We start from the raw sequence: 21231 nt of genomic DNA, 5'->3' as shown, positions 1-21231 counted from the left end.
ACTTTTACTCCGCTCCATTTATCTACATTCAGCTCGCTACTCGCTATTGATTTTTATCGATCTGTTAATGCAGGCTTTGTTTGTTTTGGTTTGTCAGACAGACCTTCAAAGTAGGATCTATCGCATGCGTGCGTTTCACCAATCAAATACAGTCACTGGTGACGTTTGAATCCGTTTCACCAATCAAATGCAGTCACTGGTGACGTTTGACTCCGTTTCACCAATCAGATGCAGTTACTGGTGACGTTTGACTTTGTTTCACCAATCAAATGCAGTCACTGGTGACGTTTGACTCCGTTTCACCAATCAAACAGAGCCAGGCGGTCACATGATTAACTGCACATAAAGTTTCAGCGGCAAACAACAACAAGCTTAAGCTTACATGAACTCAACGTCAAATTTGAGGAAGCACATCGCGGTAAGTAACGTTAGTAGATATTTTGGCTGTCACCGTAGGCTGATGTTAGCTTTCCTGCTATGAATCACTGTCAAATGTACATCGTGTGGGGACATTTATTAACGCACTGCAGCCTCATAGACAGACAGATACACACACACGCGCACGGTCGCACACACACACACACACACACACGCATGCATAGAAACACCAATCAGAAATGCACAGTGTGTTCCCAGGTGCAGCCCACACCTATCAGAGTTTATGGTTTGCGTAAAGGCCAACTTGATATTTTCCTTTGTAATCTCTGCCTACTGAGCCTATGGTGCTGTTAAGTTATTGTGGCTCAATTTGCCTTAATTTTTTTATGTTAATGTATTATTATTTAATATATATTATTGTTTTAGTTGCTTAAGAGATATTCCTGGCTCTGAATTTGCTCATTGCTATTTTTATGTTTTTGTGCATTTGTTGCCGTCATCATTAAACGAACAGGTTACTCATCAGTTACTCAGTACTTGAGTAGTTTTTTCACAACATACTTTTTACTTTTACTCAAGTAAATATTTGGGTGACTACTCCTTACTTTTACTTGAGTAATAAATCTCTAAAGTAACAGTACTCTTACTTGAGTACCATTTCTGGCTACTCTACCCACCTCTGTGCTTGATAAACTTGCAGCTTTGTTGGAAGCTAGCGCTTCACCAGGCTGCACCACCCTGTGAATGCCGAGGTCTTCTTTTTAAACTTTGCCGTCAACCCACAGCTTGCCTTTATTGTTCTTCCGTGCTGGTTCCACACTGGTCACTTTTGGATATTAAGTCGCTATATACAGTACAGGCCAAAAGTTTGGACACACCTTCTCATTCAATGCATTTTCTTTATTTTCATGACTATTTATATTGTAGATTGTCACTGAAGGCATCAAAAGCTATGAATGAACACATGTGGAGTTATGTACTTAACAAAAAAAGGTGAAATAACTGAAAACATGTTTTACAATATAGTTTTTTCAAAATAGCCACCCTTTGGTCTGATTACTGCTTTGCACACTCTTGGTATTCTCTCGATGAGCTTCAAGAGGTGGTCACCTGAAATGGTTTTCACTTCACAGGTGTACATGAATCTCATCGAGAGAATGCCAAGAATGTGCAAAGCAGTAATCAGAGCAAAGGGTGGCTATTTTGAAGAAACTAGAATATAAAACATGTTTTCAGTTTTTCACCTTTTTTTAAGGATGTGTTCATTCATAGTTTTGATGCCTTCCGTGACAAACTACAATGTAAATAAAGAAAACGCATTGAATGAGGAGAAGGTGTGTCCAAGGTTTTGGCCTGTACTGTAAATGGCAAAACATTTTGTAAATGGTAGCCTCGGAAATGCTATTACCCGCTAGCTGCTTCTCAATCAACCATACGAGGAACAGCTTTTCTCCCTGGTCATGCACTTTCTTTCTGTCCTTGGAGATATATTTAACCCCTTTGGCAAATTCAGCAACCATATAAACGTCCTTTTTTATAATGGTTGCATTTGTGGTAATTTTTCTTTCATATTTCTGAGCCAAAATGGCAGCCTCGATAAGGTTTTCATAGGCACACAAAATGAATGAATGAATGAATAAACGAATGAAGTGCTCGTAAGCCGAGACATTGTGCTCACACAGAGGCATATTTGTTTCGATCTAAAGATTTGTAGACCGAAAAGGTCGCAAATAGAGGTGTTGTTATATCCATGTTCCACTGCACACAAATAAAACTTGATTTAACCTAATTTAGAGGAAAAAACATGTAGAATATGCTTTAAAAAGCCAAGCACGGCACGATTCCTCTCTCGACACGCTTGAATTGAGGTATTCTGTGGTTTGGGTTATTCCGTGCGGTCACTAATAGCCACATAATGGAATCGCTGTAATTTGATCGCTCCTTTCATTCTATATCCATATGTTTATTTTGTATTTCATTTATGACAGAATAACCTGCCAGCAGCAGTTTATGTTTAAGCATGAAAAATCATGGATCATGAAAGAAGTTTACACAAAAGCTCAGCAGTTTTATATTTTACATTTTGTTCCCTTACAGTATGTACCAAGGTAACGATGATGTATGTGCCGAATCGTGTTTTTGGCTTTTTGTTACACACCTAGTGTATCGTTGTTTTGGTCCCCTCACAAAATATGTGCACTCTATCAAAGCGAAGTACTAGTGATGGAAATGTGGCGAGCAGCATTAGGTCAAGAAGCTACACATCCCCTCTGGACTCAAGTAACGGTTTGATGTTTGGTCCGTTGAAGGGCTGGCAACACGGGAACTCCAGGCGTTTGGCTTTTCCACACCGGGAACTACTATTCTTTTGAAAACATCGTGCCTGCGTCTAGTAGTGGTCTCCTTTCTACATTGCCACCAAGAGAACATGCCTTGCCCCTGGTAATTTCTCTTTGTCATTCATTCATGTTTCATACAACATCATTCACATTAACGTCTGCGTGTTTTTTCCTGCCAGGACACCACCACACCCGAGTACAGCGACTTTGAAGAGTACACAGACAGCAGTAACTTTGACCCTGCTAACGAAGAGGAAGAGGAGGATTACCCTCTGACTGGTGAAGATCTGGAATTCCAGCCAGAGCTCGCTAATGAATCCCTTCAGCCAAGAAGTTCGAACCCTCCTTCGTCAGCGTCCGAGGACTCGGCTCGACAGGCCTCACATAGGGGCCAAGACTTACCTTTGACCTCTGAACCCAGACACAGTTCAGAGAGTGTCGAAAGCCAGTACCTTCCTCATCCTCGTAGAGATATGATCCCAGATGGAGGGGATCAGCGGTCGCATGGGCAGAAACCTCAGGTAACTATTCATAATAATAATCATGATAAGCCAATAATGAACCACACAAATCCTGGAGTTGTTTTTTTGGTGATTTTTGAAATGATAAAAAAAAAATCATACCTCGAGTCATGTTGTGGGAAATCCTTCAGGGGAGCATAATATTTTCACTAGAGTTAGGGCACTGTTTGGTTCACTTTGGGTAAGAGAACAAAATGCAAAACAAAACTGCTTAATTTGTGTTTCAACTGTTTAGACATTTTTAAAGCATATAAATTGCACGCAGGTAAGTCTAAAATAGAAAAAAAAATAGATAACAATTTGTAAATTAGAAAATGATCAAAATAAGAATGCATCCATACTGTTGCGTACGGCACTGAGGCAGGGGCGTCCTTTAGCCTGAGGCGTATTTATTAATATAATAAACTGACGTGTGTAATAAATCCAAACGTGTATAATGTGACTATGTGGTGCGTCTCGCTGGTGAGTTTTACCGTACAATGTTGAAGGTGCGTGTTGTGAGAGGTGCGGAAGTCCAGAAGGGGCAAGGCAGGCTCGGAGGTCCGTGGGCAAGCAAGAGGTCAGGTGCAGGAGCGAGGCGTCAGAGTCCGTGACCAGGCGAGGTGTCGAAATCCAGGGAGGCAGCAAGAAGACAAGGGGAAATCCGGGGAGACGAGAGACACAGCACGAATCCAGGGAACGAAGAGGAACTGCAGGGTGACGACACAGGGCAGGACACAATAAGCACAGAGGGGGGGGGAACACTGAGAACAAGGAAGCACATAGGCGAGTAGAGCTAGAGACGTGTAGGGCTTACTGTATGAAGACAAGTAACTATGTTCTGGCACTGGAATGCAGGACACGCTGGCTTATGATGGACAAGGAGCTCTCATCAGCGGCAGGTGTGTTGATTGCCGCAGCAGGAGAGGAACGCCCGTAGGCGTGTCCAGAGGCAGGAGGCAGGCAGGCTGTGTGGCGGCAAGAGCTTGAGCCGTAACACATACCTAATAGAAAATAAATATAAAGTGTTTGAGCTTTTTCATGTTGATATTACTCAAAGCAAATGCATACCAGCGTAGGCGCCGGGCCCGAGCACCCACGGACAATGCCGAGCACCCACGTGGGATAGATGGCAACTTCTTTCTCACCACCAAGCAAAAACCGTGCATGCTCAGAAAAGTAGCGTCAGATTTACCGCCCGCCCGAGCACCCACTGGCAGAAATGTTCAACGTAGCGGTGGCAATATTGGTCAAGAACAAGTAATCTTGAATAAAAACTAGCTGATTTCTTCTCTCCTATATTTGTGGAATAGTACATCAAACAATACTGTAAAAAGCTAGATCCGTTCAAAAATATGGTCCCAAGGATAAAGATCAGATTTGGTAGATGTCAAGTTGGTCGCCGCTTAACATCTGCTTCTGGAAGCTTTTTCAGATATAAACTTAGTTTTTCTTGCCTCTCGTAGGTTCCTGTGGAGGTGGTAGACCTGTACCCCTCTCACAGAAACCAGCCCCCACTTTCCCCTGGGGGTCATGTTGTCAGTGTGGACGAAGATGACATTGACTTTGACACAGGAGGTAAGACAAATACCTACTGTACACAAAAAATGTATGCTTGCGCCGTGTGAGAAGGTTATGGCTGAGAGGGGAACCATTTACTCGCCCTCTGCAGCTGCATTACAATACTGCTGTTGTGCAGCTCCCAAGTGTGTTTGTGTGTGTGTGTGTGTGTGAGTGTTAGTCATCTGCATGCATGTGTGTCCTAATGTCCCTTGCCTTAAATAAAACTGAAAATATATTTTTTTCTGACTTGGGAACGGTACAAAGCCTTTTCTCTTACTCTAATAACGTAACAAGTTCCACTGTTGTGCCTTCGTCTCTATTTATCAAAAAAGTAACCTTGTACTTTTAAAAATAAATGAACAAAATAGCCTGACTGTGCGGACACAAAAGTCGTCCTAAGGCCAGCCAGGAAAACAAAGCATACAAGGAGCGGAGCAATGGGGCAGTTCAGGAAGACGCAGACGAAACAATAGTCAAAAGTAGAACACAAATCGTACCCCTAAGTAAGGTTAAAAAACAACAACCAAAAAACGACTGCACATTCAGAAACTAAAGAACAAGACTGAGCATGGCAGCTGGCAGCATCCAAACAAATAATTACAGAATAGAGAACGCTAATCAACACAGGAAAATCATGATGAATAATCTGTCGTCTTCTTGGCGAGGACACAGTGCTTATAAAACGTAACGATATGCTGATTGCGTCCACCTGCTTGGTTCCGCTGCCCTGTCAGCCTTGCAAACAGAGCAGGGGACAGGAAACGGCAGACAGAAAACAGAACCTGACCAAAATAAAAGTGAGCTGGGCTACAGACATGACACGAGCATGCAAAACGTCCTCAGTCAGCGCATGAGTTCCGTTCCTATGATGGTGATGTAAGTGGAGTTCTAAATTCGTACTTATAGCTGAGCTACACCCAAGTCAGTGACACTACACAAAACACATGAAGTACATATACATTACAGTAATAAAATATGAAATACAAGAATGACATGAAACAGTAAAAAAGAGAAAAGTCTGGCTTTGACCGGGCATGCCGCCAATATTGATTTCTGAACATTTTACCAGGTTTCATTTCTCATTACTTACCTTTTGTTTTAAGTATACTGCCAACCTGAAGTCAAGACGCATGAGAACAAAATATGCATTTACTGTAGAATTATTTTCTGAAAAAATGTATACATTTAATATACACTGTAAATTGTAAATAAATAATTTTTGTTTTTTGTTATTTCTTTTAATTTAATATTTCAATATATTTGTATATGAGCCATTCTTTTTATTTTTCTCAAAATAACTTTCTCATTGTTCAACTATAAGTATGGTAATACACATATTGCACTACTTAAAATGTGATTTGGTCCATCTCAGGCATCCATCCATCCATTTTTTACCGCTTATTCCCTTCGGGGTCGCGGGAAGCTTTATTTTATTTTTGTACAATGTCTCTAAGATGAAAACGACTCCTTTGAGTAAAAGGACTGAATGTAACTCATTACTTTCCTTTTGTTTTAAGTATACTGCCATCACATAAATCTGCCTCACACTTAGGAGACATTATGAAGGAAAAAAAGTTAACGGAAAAAAATTATCGCACTCCCCACAACTCTTTTGACTTGTTAGTGTTTATTCCTGAGTTTTGTATTGATTTCCATTCTATTTTGACATAATGCTTCCTGTGTGACGCGCGAGGCAGTTACTTGACCCTTACTTGAGAGCGTTAGTGCCTCACCTGTTGGTGATTAGCAATCAGGATGCTCACCTGTCTGGAATGGTTCCTCTGGAGACTTCTTGAACCTAGTGTCATCACTTTGTCACTGATGAGTATTCAGGAGGATTTCTCCTGAGGTGCATTCCTTTTGAGCGCCAGCCACCATAAAACAAAAACAAGAATTAGAAGAAGATTGGGCTGGCTGGTTCTTTGTGGTGGATCGAGTCAGACTGTCCTTAACCTGTGCCAGTTTGTTCCTGCAATTGCTTGTTTTATACACTTAGGATGATTCTGTATTCTTTGTATCACGCTGCATCTTCTGTTTTTCCTTACGTCTTCTTATATATATCTGTATATATATTATTCTGTACACATATTATGTATATATTCGTATATATGTTAGATTTTTTTATCGCTATATTAGTCTATTTATACCTGCATTGTACTTTCCATCCTTACACTTTCCATCATTGTAACTGAGCTACTGTGTTGAACAATTTCCCTTGTGGATCATTAAAGTTTGTCTAAGTCCAAGTCTTTTCAGCTCACGTATGTTCATTTTCTGTCCTCATTCCTGCTCTGTTTGCACCTGCTTGATCAATATTAAATACTTTTTTTATTTGCACTTTTCCTTTCTCCATCTTCGGGTCACACACAATAAACAAGATTATGTCCTTTCTCAGTATAGGGACATGCGACTATGTAATCTTTGACTATAAACTAGTTTTCTTTTTGTTTTTGTGCAGTATTGATAATTTATGGAATGGAGTAATAACCATGAAATAATGTAACCATGAGACATGAGAACACAAAACATTGTAACACGGAACGTCGTAGCGGCAAACATGTTAGTGAAACGCCGTAACCTGAAACGTGGTAACCCAAAACGTCGCCACACAAACATTGCAGCACAAAAAAAACGGAACGTGTAACGGAACATGAAACATAACACTAAACAGCGTATGAAAAAACAGCGTACTGCGAAATGTTGTAACATGAAATGCCGCTACGTGAACTGTAACGTCAAAAAACATAGCCCAAAATGCGAAATATCATAATGAGAAAAATCATAACGCAAAACATCACAACGCGAAAATTGTAATGCTAAACATTGTAACACAAAACGTAACATAAAACGTCGTAACACAAAACGTCGTAACAAAAACGTCGGAACACAAAACGTCGTAACACGAAACGTCATGATACGAAACGTTGTAATACGAAACGTCGTAATATGAAACGTCGTAACACGAAACGTCGTAACACGAAACGTCGTAACACGAAACGTCGTAACACGAAACGTCGTAACACGAGGATCCCAATTAAAAACACTTACCAGTTTTTTATTTTAAGTGTACTTGAGACAGGTTGCTATCATGTGTGTGTGTGTGTGTTTGTGTGTGTGTGTGTGTGTGTATGTGTGTGTGTGTGTGTGTGTTCTCTACAAACTACTTCCAGCATGTTCTTGCAGCATTCTCCTTTCTGTGTATCCAGTCTTATTTTGAATGAAGAACAATAAAAAACTCTTAAAAACTCATCACGGTCATAAGCAAGCATCAAAGCAACACTTTTAACGCAATGTACATAAACAATACATCAATGTATGACTAATATGACAAATATCTTTTTTTTTGTCACTTATCAGTGATCCAGTACACCACTGAGAACAAGGAAACATGTGCCAGGTAGGCTGTTGATTTCAATGACATTTTTTAGTGTTTCAGTGTTGCAATCACTCTTCTTGTTGCATTTCAATAGATAACAGTAGAACGGCTGCTAAATAATCCACAAAGTCAAAATATATATGGGTAATTTAATGAATGGGATAGCTCCTCATATACAGACAGCAATGACATGCTGTCATGTAAATAAGATAAGAATATTGGTTAAATAAGAGAACAATGCACATTCTAAATGAAAGGATCAATAAAAGACTGTATAACACAATAGTCATTGGAAATCCATGCTATTTGTTGTAGGTTCCAGCAGCAGTGTTCCCAGAATGCATTTTGTTCTGACTACGCTACAGGCTTCTGCTGTCACTGTCAACCTGGATTTTACGGAAATGGCCGTCATTGTCTGCCCAAGGGTAAGTCCTCTCTTGTCATATTTTTGAGAACACAACTAGCGTGGACTCTTTTCAAATCTTGTTTCTGGTCTTCAGCGGCCCCCCAACGTGTCAGTGGCAAGCTCAGCGGGACGGTGATAGTGGGTATGACCCCCGTGGAGCTCAACCAAATCGATCTCCACGCTTACATCGTGGTGGGAGACGGGAGGGCGTACACAGCCGTCAGCGAGGTAGAAATATTTTCTTAGTGTTTTTATGCATACTGAAAACCAGCAAAATATTATCTAATTTTTCAAAAAATTGCCATCATATATATTTCATTACCTGGTTTCTCTGCTGGGCTTCATGTAATTGGTTAGATCCCTGAGCCAGTGGGTTGGGCCTTGATGCCGGCTGCACCAATTGGAGAGCTGTTTGGATGGCTGTTTGCTCTGGAGCTGCCCAATAGCCAAGCCGGATTCAAAACTACAGGTACAAAAAACAACCCTGAACATGTAACCTGAAGTCAAGACGCATGAGAAAAAAATATGCATTTACTGTAGAATTATTTTCTGAAAAAATGTATACATTTAATATACACTGTAAATTGTAAATAAATCATTTTCAATTTTTTTTATTTCTTTTAATTTAATATTTCAATATATTTGTATATGAGCCATTCTTTTATTTCTCTCAAAATAACTTTCTCATTGTTCAACTATAACTATGGTAATACACATATTGCACTACTTAAAATGTGATTTGGTCCATCTCAGGCAACTTTATTTGATTGTTGTACAATGTCTCTAAGATGAAAACGACTCATTTGAGTAACAGGACTGAATGTAACAGGAGTGACCTCCACTAATGTGGCCATTTTAATAGTTTTTATTTTTTAAGTACTATTGTACATTTAAAACAAGTGCAATTAGGATAAGGAGAAGCATCCATCCATCCATTTCTGCTGCTTATCCGAGTCTGGGATGGGGGGACAGCCGTCTAAGCAGAGACGCCCGGACTTCCCTGTCCCCGGCCACCTCTTCTAGTTCCACCCGGGGGACAATGAGGCATTCTGAGGCCAGCTGTGAGACAAAATCTCTCCAGCGTGTCCTCGGTCTTCCCCAAAGCTTCCTCCCGGCTGGACATGCCTGAAACACCTCATCGGGGAGGTGTCCAGGAGGCATCCGTAGCAGATGCCCTCCTTGCTCTTCTCGACGTGAAGGAGCAGCGGCTCTACTCTGAGCCTCTTCCAGATGACCGAGCTCGTAATCTCTAAGGGTGATCCCAGACATACTGAGGAGTAAACTAATTTCTGCCGCTTGTATTCGCGACCTCGTCACCCATAGCTTGTGACCATAAGTGAGGGTAGGAACTTAGACTGACCGGTAAATCTAGAGCTCCTTCTTCTCACAGTGACTGCATCACTGCCGACAGTGACTGCATCACTGCCGACACTGCACCAATCCACCTATCAATATCACCCTCCATTTGTCTCTTACCTGTGAATGAGACCCCAAAATACTCCTTCACTTGAGGCAGAAACTCACTCCCAACCCAGGGGGGGCTTCATATTTATATTCATATTCATCCCAGCAGCTTCACACTCCACCCCAGCGAACGCTGGAGGTCACAGCCTGATGATGCCAACAGGACCACATCATCTGCAAAAAGTAGAGATGTGATCCTTTAGCCACCAAACTGGAAATCCAACACACCATGACTGCGCCTAGAAATTCGGTCCATACAGCTCATGAACAGGACCGGTGGCAAAGGCCAGCCCTGGCCGAGTCCAACATCCACTGTGAATATGTTTGACTTCCTATTGGCAATGGGAACCAGACACCTGCTCCGATTGTACAAGGACCAAATGGCCCATAGCAACGGACTCTGGACCCCGTTCTCCTGGAGCACCCCACACAGGCCACTGCGAAAGACACAATTGAATGCCTTCTTCAAATCCACAAAACACATATGGACTGGTTGAGTAAAATACCATGCCACCTCCAGTACGCTAGCGAGGGTATAACGCTGGTCATGGTCTCCCTGAACTCCTCCAATGCTCAAGTTTTTGCTTCCACCACCACAGAGGCCGCGGCTTGCTAGGCCTTTTGGGACCTGTTAGCTGCTACGGGAGTCCCACAAGCAAGCCATGTTTGGTAGAACGTTTGGGCCTGCCAGGTCTGTTCGGCATCCTGCCCCACCACCTGATCCAACTCACCAGTTGACAGTTGACAGCTCAACCCTTTCTTCACCCGAGTGTCCAAGACATGCGGTTGCACATCTGATGATACCACTACAAAGTCGATCATTGACCTGCACCCTAGTGTGCTCGGTGCCACGTGCACTTGTGCGCACACTTAGACTTGAACAGAAGTCCAATAACAGAACATCACTCTGATTCAGATCGGGCAGGCCGTTCCTCACACCCCTCTAGGTTTTGCTGTTACTGCCAACGTGAGCGCTGAAGTTACCCAGCTAAACGAGTCCCCGAGAGGACGCCTTGCAACACTCCCCCTGCGTCCCCAAGAAGGCTGTGTACTACAAAATGCCATTTGGCGTGCACGTGCAAACCACAGTCAGAGCCTGTCCCCCAATCCGAAGGAGTAGGGAGATAACCCTCTCGTTCACTGGGGATGATGTCAACACAGGCGCCAAACCGGGGCACTAATAACATGCTCGCTGCCTATTCCCCGCAGAAACTCCAGCACAGAGCAAAGTCCAACCACTCTCAAGGAGTTTGGTTTCAGAGCCTATGCTGTGCGTTGAGGTGAGCCCGACTGTATCTAGACCAGTGGTTCTTAACCTGGGTTCGATTTAACCATTGGGGTTCGGTTAGTCAGCCTCAGGGGTTCGGCGGAGCCTCCACCGCGGAGGTCAGGACACACCCGACTCATCGTGTAAATAAAACTTCTCCCTATCGGCGTATTATGAATACCCCCAAACAATGTTCCCTCTAATTTTCTATATACGTGACCAAACGCAAAAACTTCTTGCGCATTCAGTGGAGCACATGTGAGCGACGAGATGTGCCTGGAATTGGAGACAATTCTGTACCCATGGAACTGAAGCAAACAATTGCCACGCACTTAGATGAGCTTGCAAAGTCTCTCGACGGATATTTCCCTACAAGAGAGTCATATCCAGCATGGGTGGGACAGCCGTTCAAGTTTGGTGTTGAGACAGCAAATGTCAATGATGAATACCTCGACGAAATCATTGAAATTCAGCAGAGCCAGGTTCAACGGCAACTCTTCAAAACAACAACGCTCTCAACATTTTGGTGTCGACAAATGGAAAAGTATCCAGTTATTAGTTAAGCCCTGGAATTTTTTATATCATTTGTTACAACATATCTTTGCGAACAATCCTTTTCGAGGATGCTGGACATAAAAACGAAGAAAAGGAACAGACTTTGCTGTGAAAATGACATGAGAGTGGCACTTGCCAATTTGAAGCCATGCACATCTGAACTGGTCTCTCAAATGCAACAGCAGAAGTCACACTGATTTGCAGGTGTGTATTTTGTTGTGAGTTCATGCGCTGTGTTGGTTTTGTTCTTTGAACAAGGTGATGTTCATGCACGGTACATTTTGTGCACCAGTAAAAAAATCATATAACTTTGTCTTGAATTTGAATTTTTTTTTTTTTCTCCCCCCCACTAAAGAAGGGTTCAGTGACTGTGCATATGAAACTGGTGGGGTTCGGTACCTCCAACAAGGTTAAGAACCACTGATCTAGACGGTATCTCTCGACCACAAACACAAGCTCGGGCTCCTTCCCTGCTAGAGAGGTGACGTTCCATATCACGACAACCAGATTTGGCACTCGCCTTTGACTGCTCCCCAGTCCGCATAGCATCGGACTCCCATGGATCCCCCTGCAGGTGGTGGGTCTGCGGGGCCATAAGGAGGAGCGCGAATCTTTCAATTGAAATGATTACATTTAACGGTGAAGTCTAATTTTACGAGCCACAAACTGAAGTAATAAAGATGTCTGTACATTGAAAATGAGAACAGCAATCCGTCGTAGGTCAATACAGTATGTGTAAAACTGTAGTGTAATATTGAACAATACATTTTATTAGTATTGAATCTAGTTTATTTTTCAAGGTGAGAAAACGAGCTGTAGGCCCAAGGTTTACTGACTTTGTGTATAATAAAGATGATAAAAGAAGCATTTACTGACAAATAATGTATATTAATATTTACTGTTACCAGGAGCGGAGTTCACGCGTCATGTGGAGCTCATCTTCTACCCTGGAAATCAGCGACTGTCAATCACTCAGACAGGACGAGGCCTCGATGACCACAACCACCTCACCGTGGACACCAAGCTCAACGGCAGCGTGCCGTTCTTATCGCCTGGTGCAGAAGTGACTATGGACCCCTTTAAGGAGACCTACCATTACTACCCATCAGGTAACTATGATAACCAAATGAGTCAGCTACCATGAAGTGTGCTTCAGCTTTAACGTTATCTGTCTTATTGGCCTCCAGTTGCCACGTCGACTTCTGTGAGGGAGTTTACGGTGGTCTCGCCGGACAAAGGATCTGAATCCTTCTCCTTCCAGATGAAGCAAAACATCACCTACAGGGACTGTCGACATGACAGCCGGGCTCCCCCTGTGGAGACCCTGCAGATTACCATGGAGAGAGTGTTTGTCATGTATGTAAAGGAGGAGCGCATCCTGAGATACGCCATCACGAACAAGATCAGCCCAGTCGGAGGTGAGTCAACCGCTGGGGTTAGGAATGGCGGGTTAAGTTTACTTAGCGTTCTTATGCACAGCTGAAATAGCAGGCATTCGTTACATCAACATTCGTCCATTGTATACAATTGTACACATTTACTAGTGTATGTATTTGTAATCCCATTGTTTGATATGGAACCTTTGGTTTGGTACAGACTGAATAGCTGAGTATAGTAGCCCAAAGTTGTACTCAAGTAAGAGTGCCATTACTTTAGAGTAATATAACTCTAATAAAAGTAAAAAGTAGTCATCCAAATAATTACTTGAGTAAGGGTAAATATTTACTGAAAAACTACTTAAGTACTGAGTAACTGGTAGTTAACTTCTGATTTATTTAAAATTGATTTTTAATGGTACTTACACTACAGTTGTAGTTGTGTGTGTGCATGTGTATGTGTTTATTAATTATTAAAACATAAAAAACATCTACAACTTACTGCAACATGTTTTCTCGAGTTTGAAGTGGAATGACTGAAAGTTAAGATTTCTACTAACACAGATGACAGTGCATGGTGGAGCTGTTCTCTTTCATGGTTTGTAAGGTAAACATTGACATCGCCTTGTCTGACGCCATGTCACTTTTTACTGTGTGTAGTTTAAGTGAGGTCATGTTACTGCTGAAATGGTGACATAGAGTCAAACGTTGTGAAGTGAAGTGAATTATATTTATATAGCGCTTTTCTCCAGTGACTCAAAGCGCTTTACATAGTGAAACCCATTTTCTGAGTTACATTTAATAAAAATAATACATTTAATAATAAACCTGTGTGGGTGGCACTGGGTGCAGGTGGGTAAAGTATCTTGCTCAAGGACATAACGGCAGTGACTAGGACGGTGGGAGCGAGGATCAAACCTGGAACCCTTAAGTTGCTGGTACGGCCGCTCTACCAACCGAGCTACGCCGCCCCGTAACAAGTACTTACATTGGATTGGAGAAACAGAGTCAAGTGACAGTGCTCGTTGGAAGAAGTGTCTCTGAGAAGCCAAAACAATGCAGTAATACATCCATCCATCCATTTCTTACCTATCATTAACATATAATTGAATGGCAGCAACATATTGCAAAAGAGTTGGCACAGGGACATTTTTACCACTGTGTTACATGACCTTTCCTTTTAACAACATTCAGTAAACGTTTGGGAACTGAGGAGACCAATGTTTGAAGCTTTTCAGGTGGAATTATTTCCCATTCTTGCTTGATGTCCAGCTTAAGTTGTTTAACAGTCCGGGGGTCTCCGTTGTGGTATTTTAGGCTTCATATTGCGCCACACTTTTTAAATGGGAGACAGTTCTGGACTACATGCTGGCCAGTCTAGTACGCGCACTCTTTTACTATGAAGCCACGTTGATGTAACATGTGGTTTGGCATTGTCTTGCTGAAATAAGCAGGGGCGTTCATGAGAACATTGCTTGGATGGCAACATATGTTGCTCCAAAACCTGTATGTACCTTAATAATGCCTTCACAGATGTGTAAGCTACCCATGCCTTGGGCACTAATAAACCCCCATACCATCACAGATGCTGGCTTTTGAACTTTGCGCCTATAACAGTCTGGATGGTTCTTTTCTTCTTTGTTCCGGAGGACAAGACGGCCACAGTTCCCAAAAACAATTTGAATTGCATCAGTCCATCTTAGATGAGCTCAGGCCCAGGCGGCGTTTCTGGGTGTTGTTCATAAATGTATTTCGCTTTGCATAATAGAGTTTTAACTTGCACTCACAGATGTAGCGACGAACTGCAGTTACTGACAGTGGTTTTCTGAAGTGTTCCTGAGCCCATGTGGTGATATCCTTTACACACTGATGTAGTTTTTTAATGCAGTACTGCCTGAGGGATTGAATGTCACGGGCATTCAATGTTACTGCAGTGATTTCCCCAGATTCTCTGAACGTTTTGATGATATTACGGACCGTAGATGGTGAAATCCCTAAATTCCCTGCAATAGCTCGTTGAGAAATGTTGGTCTTAAACTGTTCAACAATTTGCCGAAAAATTTGTTCACAAAGTGGTGACCCTCGCCCCATCCTTGTTTGTGAATGACTGAGCATTTCATGGAAGCTGCTTTTATACCCAATCATGGCACCCACTTGTTCCCAATTAGCCTGTTCACCTGTGGGATGTTCCAAATAAGTGTTTGATGAGCCTTTCTCAACTTCCTCAGTCTTTTTTGTCACTTGTGCCAGCTTTTTTGAAACATGTTGCAGGCATCAAATTCCAAATGAGCTAATATTTGCAAAAAATTTAGTTTTCCAGTTCTAACGTTAAATATCTTGTCTTTGCAGTGTATTCAATTGAATATAAGTTGAAAAGGATTTGCAAACCATTGTATTCTGCTTTTATTTACGATTTACACAACGTGCCAACTTCACTGGTTTTGGGGTTTGCATTTACCACAGACAATGTTACACATAGTAATATACTGTATCAGCATCAACCTAAAACATAACCTAAACCCTATGGTACTGTAGAAATTATTAAATAATTATCATAACAAATTAAATGTATCCTTAAAAAAATATACCTGACATTAGTCGTCAGCTGTTCTCCTTTCTTATTATCATTAATAAAATATTTCCTTACACCCTGAAGCTCCACTTGACACTCCCATATCTTCCCTGAATGTATTAGTGGTTCTCATGTTAAATTAAAATTGTTCGTTTTAAAAGTAATAACAGGCTAATATATATTTCAATCAATCAATGTTTATTTATATAGCCCTAAATCACAAGTGTCTCAAAGGGCTGCACAAGCCACAACGACATCCTCGGTACAGAGCCCACATAAGGGCAAGGAAAAACTCACCCCAGTGGGACGTCGATGTGAATGACTATGAGAAACCTTGGAGAGGACCGCATATGTGGGTAACCCCCCCTCTAGGGGAGACCGAATGCAATGGATGTCGAGTGGGTCTGACATAATATTGTGAGAGTCCAGTCCATAGTGGATCCAACATAGTAGTAAGAGTCCAGTCCATAGTGGATCCAACATAGTAGTAAGAGTCCAGTCCATAGTGGGGTCAGCACTCATTCATGACCTCACCTGAGCTCTCTCATTACTTCACCTGCCCCATTACTCTTGTACTATCATTCTGTTGATGTTATTACACATCATATCTATTATAATTTTATACATGATGTTTCTTTTTCTTTTTTGTGGTGCATTTTTCTATCTGGAAAGGAATGACAAAACATTTGAGGTAATGTTGATGTTACCGGGGAACACTGACAAAGTTAGCAATTAAATAATAGACTAGTGACCATGCCGGAATTAAAATAACTTAACCCAAAAGACATGGTTTCTAAATATAAATAAAAAACAAACAGCAAGACGTTATAAACAAACAATATTTATGGCAACGTTGTCAACAGACCGTGTGCTTGCTAGTATCATCCTCTCAGCCTGCACTCTCTCTCTCAGAGCTGGTTAAGGAAAGAACATGCCACTGTGTTGTGCTTACAAAATAAAAGCATGTATACTTAAGTGTTATATTTTTTGAGTGAAACAAACCCTTCTTTCTCCAATATTGAGGGGGACATGTCCCCATTTGTCCCACCCTATTCCTAGGCCCCTGCAGGAAAGTCCAGTTTATGGCAAGCGATAGCGCCAAGGAGAATTCAGAGCCTGAAAACCATCTGTCAAAGTCAAAGTCTCTAGTTTGGGAACACTCTCACTCAGCCTTCTTGGTGAAATAGGTAAACAAAGACAAGTGGATAAGATGGAAGCAGCATGCTGCTATTCTTTAGTGGAGTACAAGCTGCAACTGTTAATACAGCACTTCAGCCAATGATAAACTTTACTTGACTTCACACTCTTCAAACTTTTACTGTTACACTTTAGGCCAAAATATGTTTTTAATTTTTAATGGGAGGGCCTTTTACCTTTTAATTTGGAAGACCAGGCCAAATTTCTGTCATCTGTATGTCAACACATTGATTATAAATGTTATACGAGACGCACACGTGCAACTCTGCACACACACACACACACACACACACACACACACACACACACACACACACACACACACACACACACACACACAAGAGCACAGCTGGAACAGCTTTCGGGGATCAGGGGTTTTGTAAACATGGGTTAAGTGCTGTGTGTGCGCGTGTGTGTGCGTGCGTGTGTGTGCTTGTGTGTGTGTGTGTGTGCATGCGTGTGCGCGCGTGGATGAACGGGTCTCACAATGTCTGGGAAGTTATATTCCATCCAATGACAGATGACAGATTTAAAGGAAGAGGAGGTTTGCCAAGCAAAATAGTTGCACTGTGATGTCATGAGAATCACTGAACTGACTCAGAGGACGGGAATGCCAAAGAACCATCATTTGGATCGGCACCAAATTGTGCGTTTTTAAACATCCACCACCTGAGACAAAAATAGGGAATTGGCTAAGAAAGTGTTGCAATCTTAGTGTTTGGGGAGGTTTGTGTTTAGCTTGGACTCTAATGCAGAAACAGAAGTAATGAGTGGGAAAAAAAAGTATTTTGATTGTCCATGCAAAGTGACAATGTCCATAAAATAAATTCTAAATATTAAATAAAGAAAATGACCTAAACTAAAGCAAAAACTAAAAATCAACAATCTTAAATTGACCAAATGGCTGCAAGTGTTCCGCTTCTCAGTCGAAATCGAGACATCTGCGAGGAAACACAAGTCATAACTATACATTTCTATTTATATATAATGTAGTAACAGACCCATTCATAACTACGGAGCCCCTAAAGCAGGGGTCTCAAACTCAATTTACCTGGGGGCCACTGGATGCAGAGTCTGGGTGATGCTGGGCCTCAAGAAAATATTTCTTAAAAGGGTATTTTGCATACTCCTCAGCATGTCTAGTTGTATAATGACGTTTCAAATTGTATTCCTTGTGCACCGCAACTTTCTCTGTGCAAATAAGACACGTCAGGGTGCCCCTGTGCTCAACAAAGAAATATTGCTTCTCCCACTTTTCCTGGAATTGTCTTTGCTCATCACTAACCTTTCTCTTCACTGCAGACTTTGAAAAGACATGTTTGGGGTTGTGGAATATATTTGTAATGTTATTTCTGCAATGTGTGTTGTTCCGCTTTACCTCCATACAGCAACACGGCGGTCGGCGGATAATAGTACCGGGATAGCGTGCGCAAAAAAGTGACGGCTCCCGGAGTGTTATCGTGTGAGGCAATGCAAATTAAACAATAAAAAAAACAAATAACGGTTTGAATTAGTCCAGGTTATCGGAGACTTTATTACTGACGGACAGGTGTCGTGGTGTGACTGCAGCCAGGCACGTAAGAAAACCCTTGTCTCCATGGCAACAAAAATCGTCTCTGTCTGGAGCCAACGGGGGTGGGGGGGGACTTGCCGTGGAGTTTACAGTTACGGTAGCACAATTAGCCCCGAATGGGCTAACATCACGACTAACGTGTTACACGTCCGATTCGCCCAGCGACTCTCTGTCGGAGTATCAGCGCTGAGGTCCGGTGCACCACAGTTTTGTATTGTTGCTCGCTCTTTCGGCGGAGAGCTTCGGAAGCACTCCCGTCTCCCCGGCCAGGACCGTTTACAGCGAGAGGAAGGGAGCGAGAGAGAAAGAGACACACATAGTGACAGAAAGAGAGAGAGAGAGCGAGCAGGCGGGCGAGCGAGGGAGGGAAGAAGAGCGCGTGCGGGTCTAGTGGAAAAGCGGCAAAACGTTTCTCTGCTTGCATCACGTAAGTGACGTCAATGTTCGGCCCTTGAGAGCCATATACCACACTGTAGATTCCTTCAGCTCCGCACACAACGCTGTCAAGCGCCATTCATTTAAAACTTGCGGGCTGCACTAACATTAAACTTTCATATTAAGGTGGGGGACGCAAAATAACGTCTCGCGGGCCGCAATTGGCTCGCGGGCCGCGAGTCTGAGACCCCTGCTTTAGTGGCTCCGTACATAACAATATGTAATCTGTGCAATATTTACTGTATTTTGGTCATTTTATGCATTCCCGGAACTTTCTTTCCTCAGCGCCTTTTTTTTCTGTTTCCAAAGCAGCGCAGTTCCGACTTCCGGCAACAAATGTGTGTTCCAACTTGCGGAAAAAGACGCGAGTGTGTTGTGATCATGGCAGACTTGGTGATAGATGACAAAGACGACTATTTTAGGGCAAAAGAGGATTCACAACCTTATCTTTTCGAAGCTGAATATACGGAGGATGAACTGCTGCTTATAGAAGCGAGCCCGAACAGAGGGTGAAACGTTGGAGCAGACGGAAGCTGAGAGAGTGAGGTCGGCGTGACTTGACGGTGTCAATGTGGAGCTTGGAGCCAAGCTATGCTGACCTAAAAGGTGTGCTTACCCTAAGTCAACTTGAAAAGACTTCCCCGGCCAGCTGGACCAAACAGACAACTGTCCATCCAGTGAGTCACTTTAATATTGATCAAAATACACACAGCATATAATGCTTGTTATTACAACTACAGTACATACACCGTCGATATAGCTGTGTACAAACAAAACATGAAATAATACTTTAAAAATAGCATAATATTAATGTACAGCTTTTACCTTGGAGTGTGGATCTGTATGGTACCTCCTGTCTGCTGCTTCTCCGTCAAACACACCATCAGAAGTTAAAGTTAAAGTACCAATGATTGTCACACACACACTAGGTGTGGTGAAATTATTCTCTGCATTTGACCCATCACCCTTGATCACCCCCTGGGAGGTGAGGGGAGTAGTGGGCAGCAGCGGTGGCCGCGCCCGGGAATCATTTTTGGTGATTTAACCCCCAATTCCAACCCTTAATGCTGAGTGCCAAGCAGGGAGGTAATGGGTCCCATTTTTATAGTCTTTGGGATGACTCCAGCTTTTCCATTTTTTCATGGATAAATATCTGCTGTTTAGATCTTATTTTCACATCCTTGGCTCGCGCTAGACTCATTCTGCTTCAGTTCGGGTCAAACAAGCAGGGATACACTCCATTTTTTCCCCCTCACACTCACTTTCTTATTTCCGTTGGTTGGAAAAACAAAGTTATGTTGATCTCCAGTGATAAGCTAATAATAGCGAGGAAAAAGGAGATGTTTTGGGCAGATTTTTACGAGGTTCACCGTGACATTTGCTACGCCAACAAAGTTAAAGTGAAAGTTAAAGTACCAATGATTGTCACACACACACGAGGTGTGGTGAAATGTGTCCTCTGCATTTGATCCATCCCCTTGATCACCCCCTGGGAGGTGAGGGGAGCAGTGAGCAGAAGCGGTGGGCGCGCCCGGGAATCATTTTGGTGATTTAACTCCCAATTCCAACCCTTGATGCTGAGTGCCAAGCAGGGAGGTAATGGGTCCCATCTTTATAGTCTTTGGTATGACTCGGCCGGGGTTTGAACTCACGACCTACCGATCTCAGGGCGTACACTCTGACCGCAGGATGCTTGTAACTCAGATTTTTGCTGCAACTCAAAGCATTATCAATAACCAAGAGACATCCCTGATCTCAAAAACCCTCTTAAGTAAAGTAAATCTGAACAGCCGACATGGGCATCTACATCAACTATATGATTTGCCTGAGAAGCTGGACAGGACACAAAAAAAACAAAAAAAAAAAAAAAAAACCTCTTAAGTTGAGGCACGGCTGTTCTTTGTTCAATTCAAAGTACAAACCCCGTTTCCATATGAGTTGGGAAAGTGTTAGATGTAAATATAAACGGAATACAATGATTTGCAAACCCCTTTCAACCCATATTCAATTGAATGCACTACAAAGACAAGATATTTGATGTTCAAACTCATAAACTTTATTTATTTTTTCAAATAATAATTAACTTAGAATTTCATGGCTGCAACACGGGACAAAGTAGTTGGGAAAGGGCATGTTCACCACTGTGTTACATGGCCTTTCCTTTTAACAACACTCAGTAAACGTTTGGGAACTGAGGAGACACATTTTTTAAGCTTCTCAGGTGGAATTA

The 21231-nt window shown here is 42.3% G+C and overlaps 1 protein-coding gene across 1 annotated transcript in view; it reads left to right on the top strand.

Moving 5' to 3' along the window:
* Window positions 1-21231, top strand: part of nid2a (nidogen 2a (osteonidogen)) — a 129558-nt gene that overhangs the window by 40770 nt on the left and 67557 nt on the right. The window contains exons 7-15 of the mRNA XM_061978517.1: window positions 2688-2820; window positions 2897-3238; window positions 4684-4795; window positions 8138-8177; window positions 8472-8581; window positions 8657-8790; window positions 8920-9031; window positions 12757-12957; window positions 13036-13266. Coding sequence (XP_061834501.1) covers window positions 2688-2820; window positions 2897-3238; window positions 4684-4795; window positions 8138-8177; window positions 8472-8581; window positions 8657-8790; window positions 8920-9031; window positions 12757-12957; window positions 13036-13266 — 1415 coding nt within the window. The remainder of the gene's footprint in view (window positions 1-2687; window positions 2821-2896; window positions 3239-4683; window positions 4796-8137; window positions 8178-8471; window positions 8582-8656; window positions 8791-8919; window positions 9032-12756; window positions 12958-13035; window positions 13267-21231) is intronic.

Source organism: Nerophis lumbriciformis, linkage group LG01, assembly GCF_033978685.3.
Source record: "Nerophis lumbriciformis linkage group LG01, RoL_Nlum_v2.1, whole genome shotgun sequence".
Taxonomy (NCBI): domain Eukaryota; kingdom Metazoa; phylum Chordata; class Actinopteri; order Syngnathiformes; family Syngnathidae; genus Nerophis; species Nerophis lumbriciformis.
Note: the sequence above shows the minus strand (reverse complement) of the source record. Positions and strands in the feature narration are given on the sequence as shown.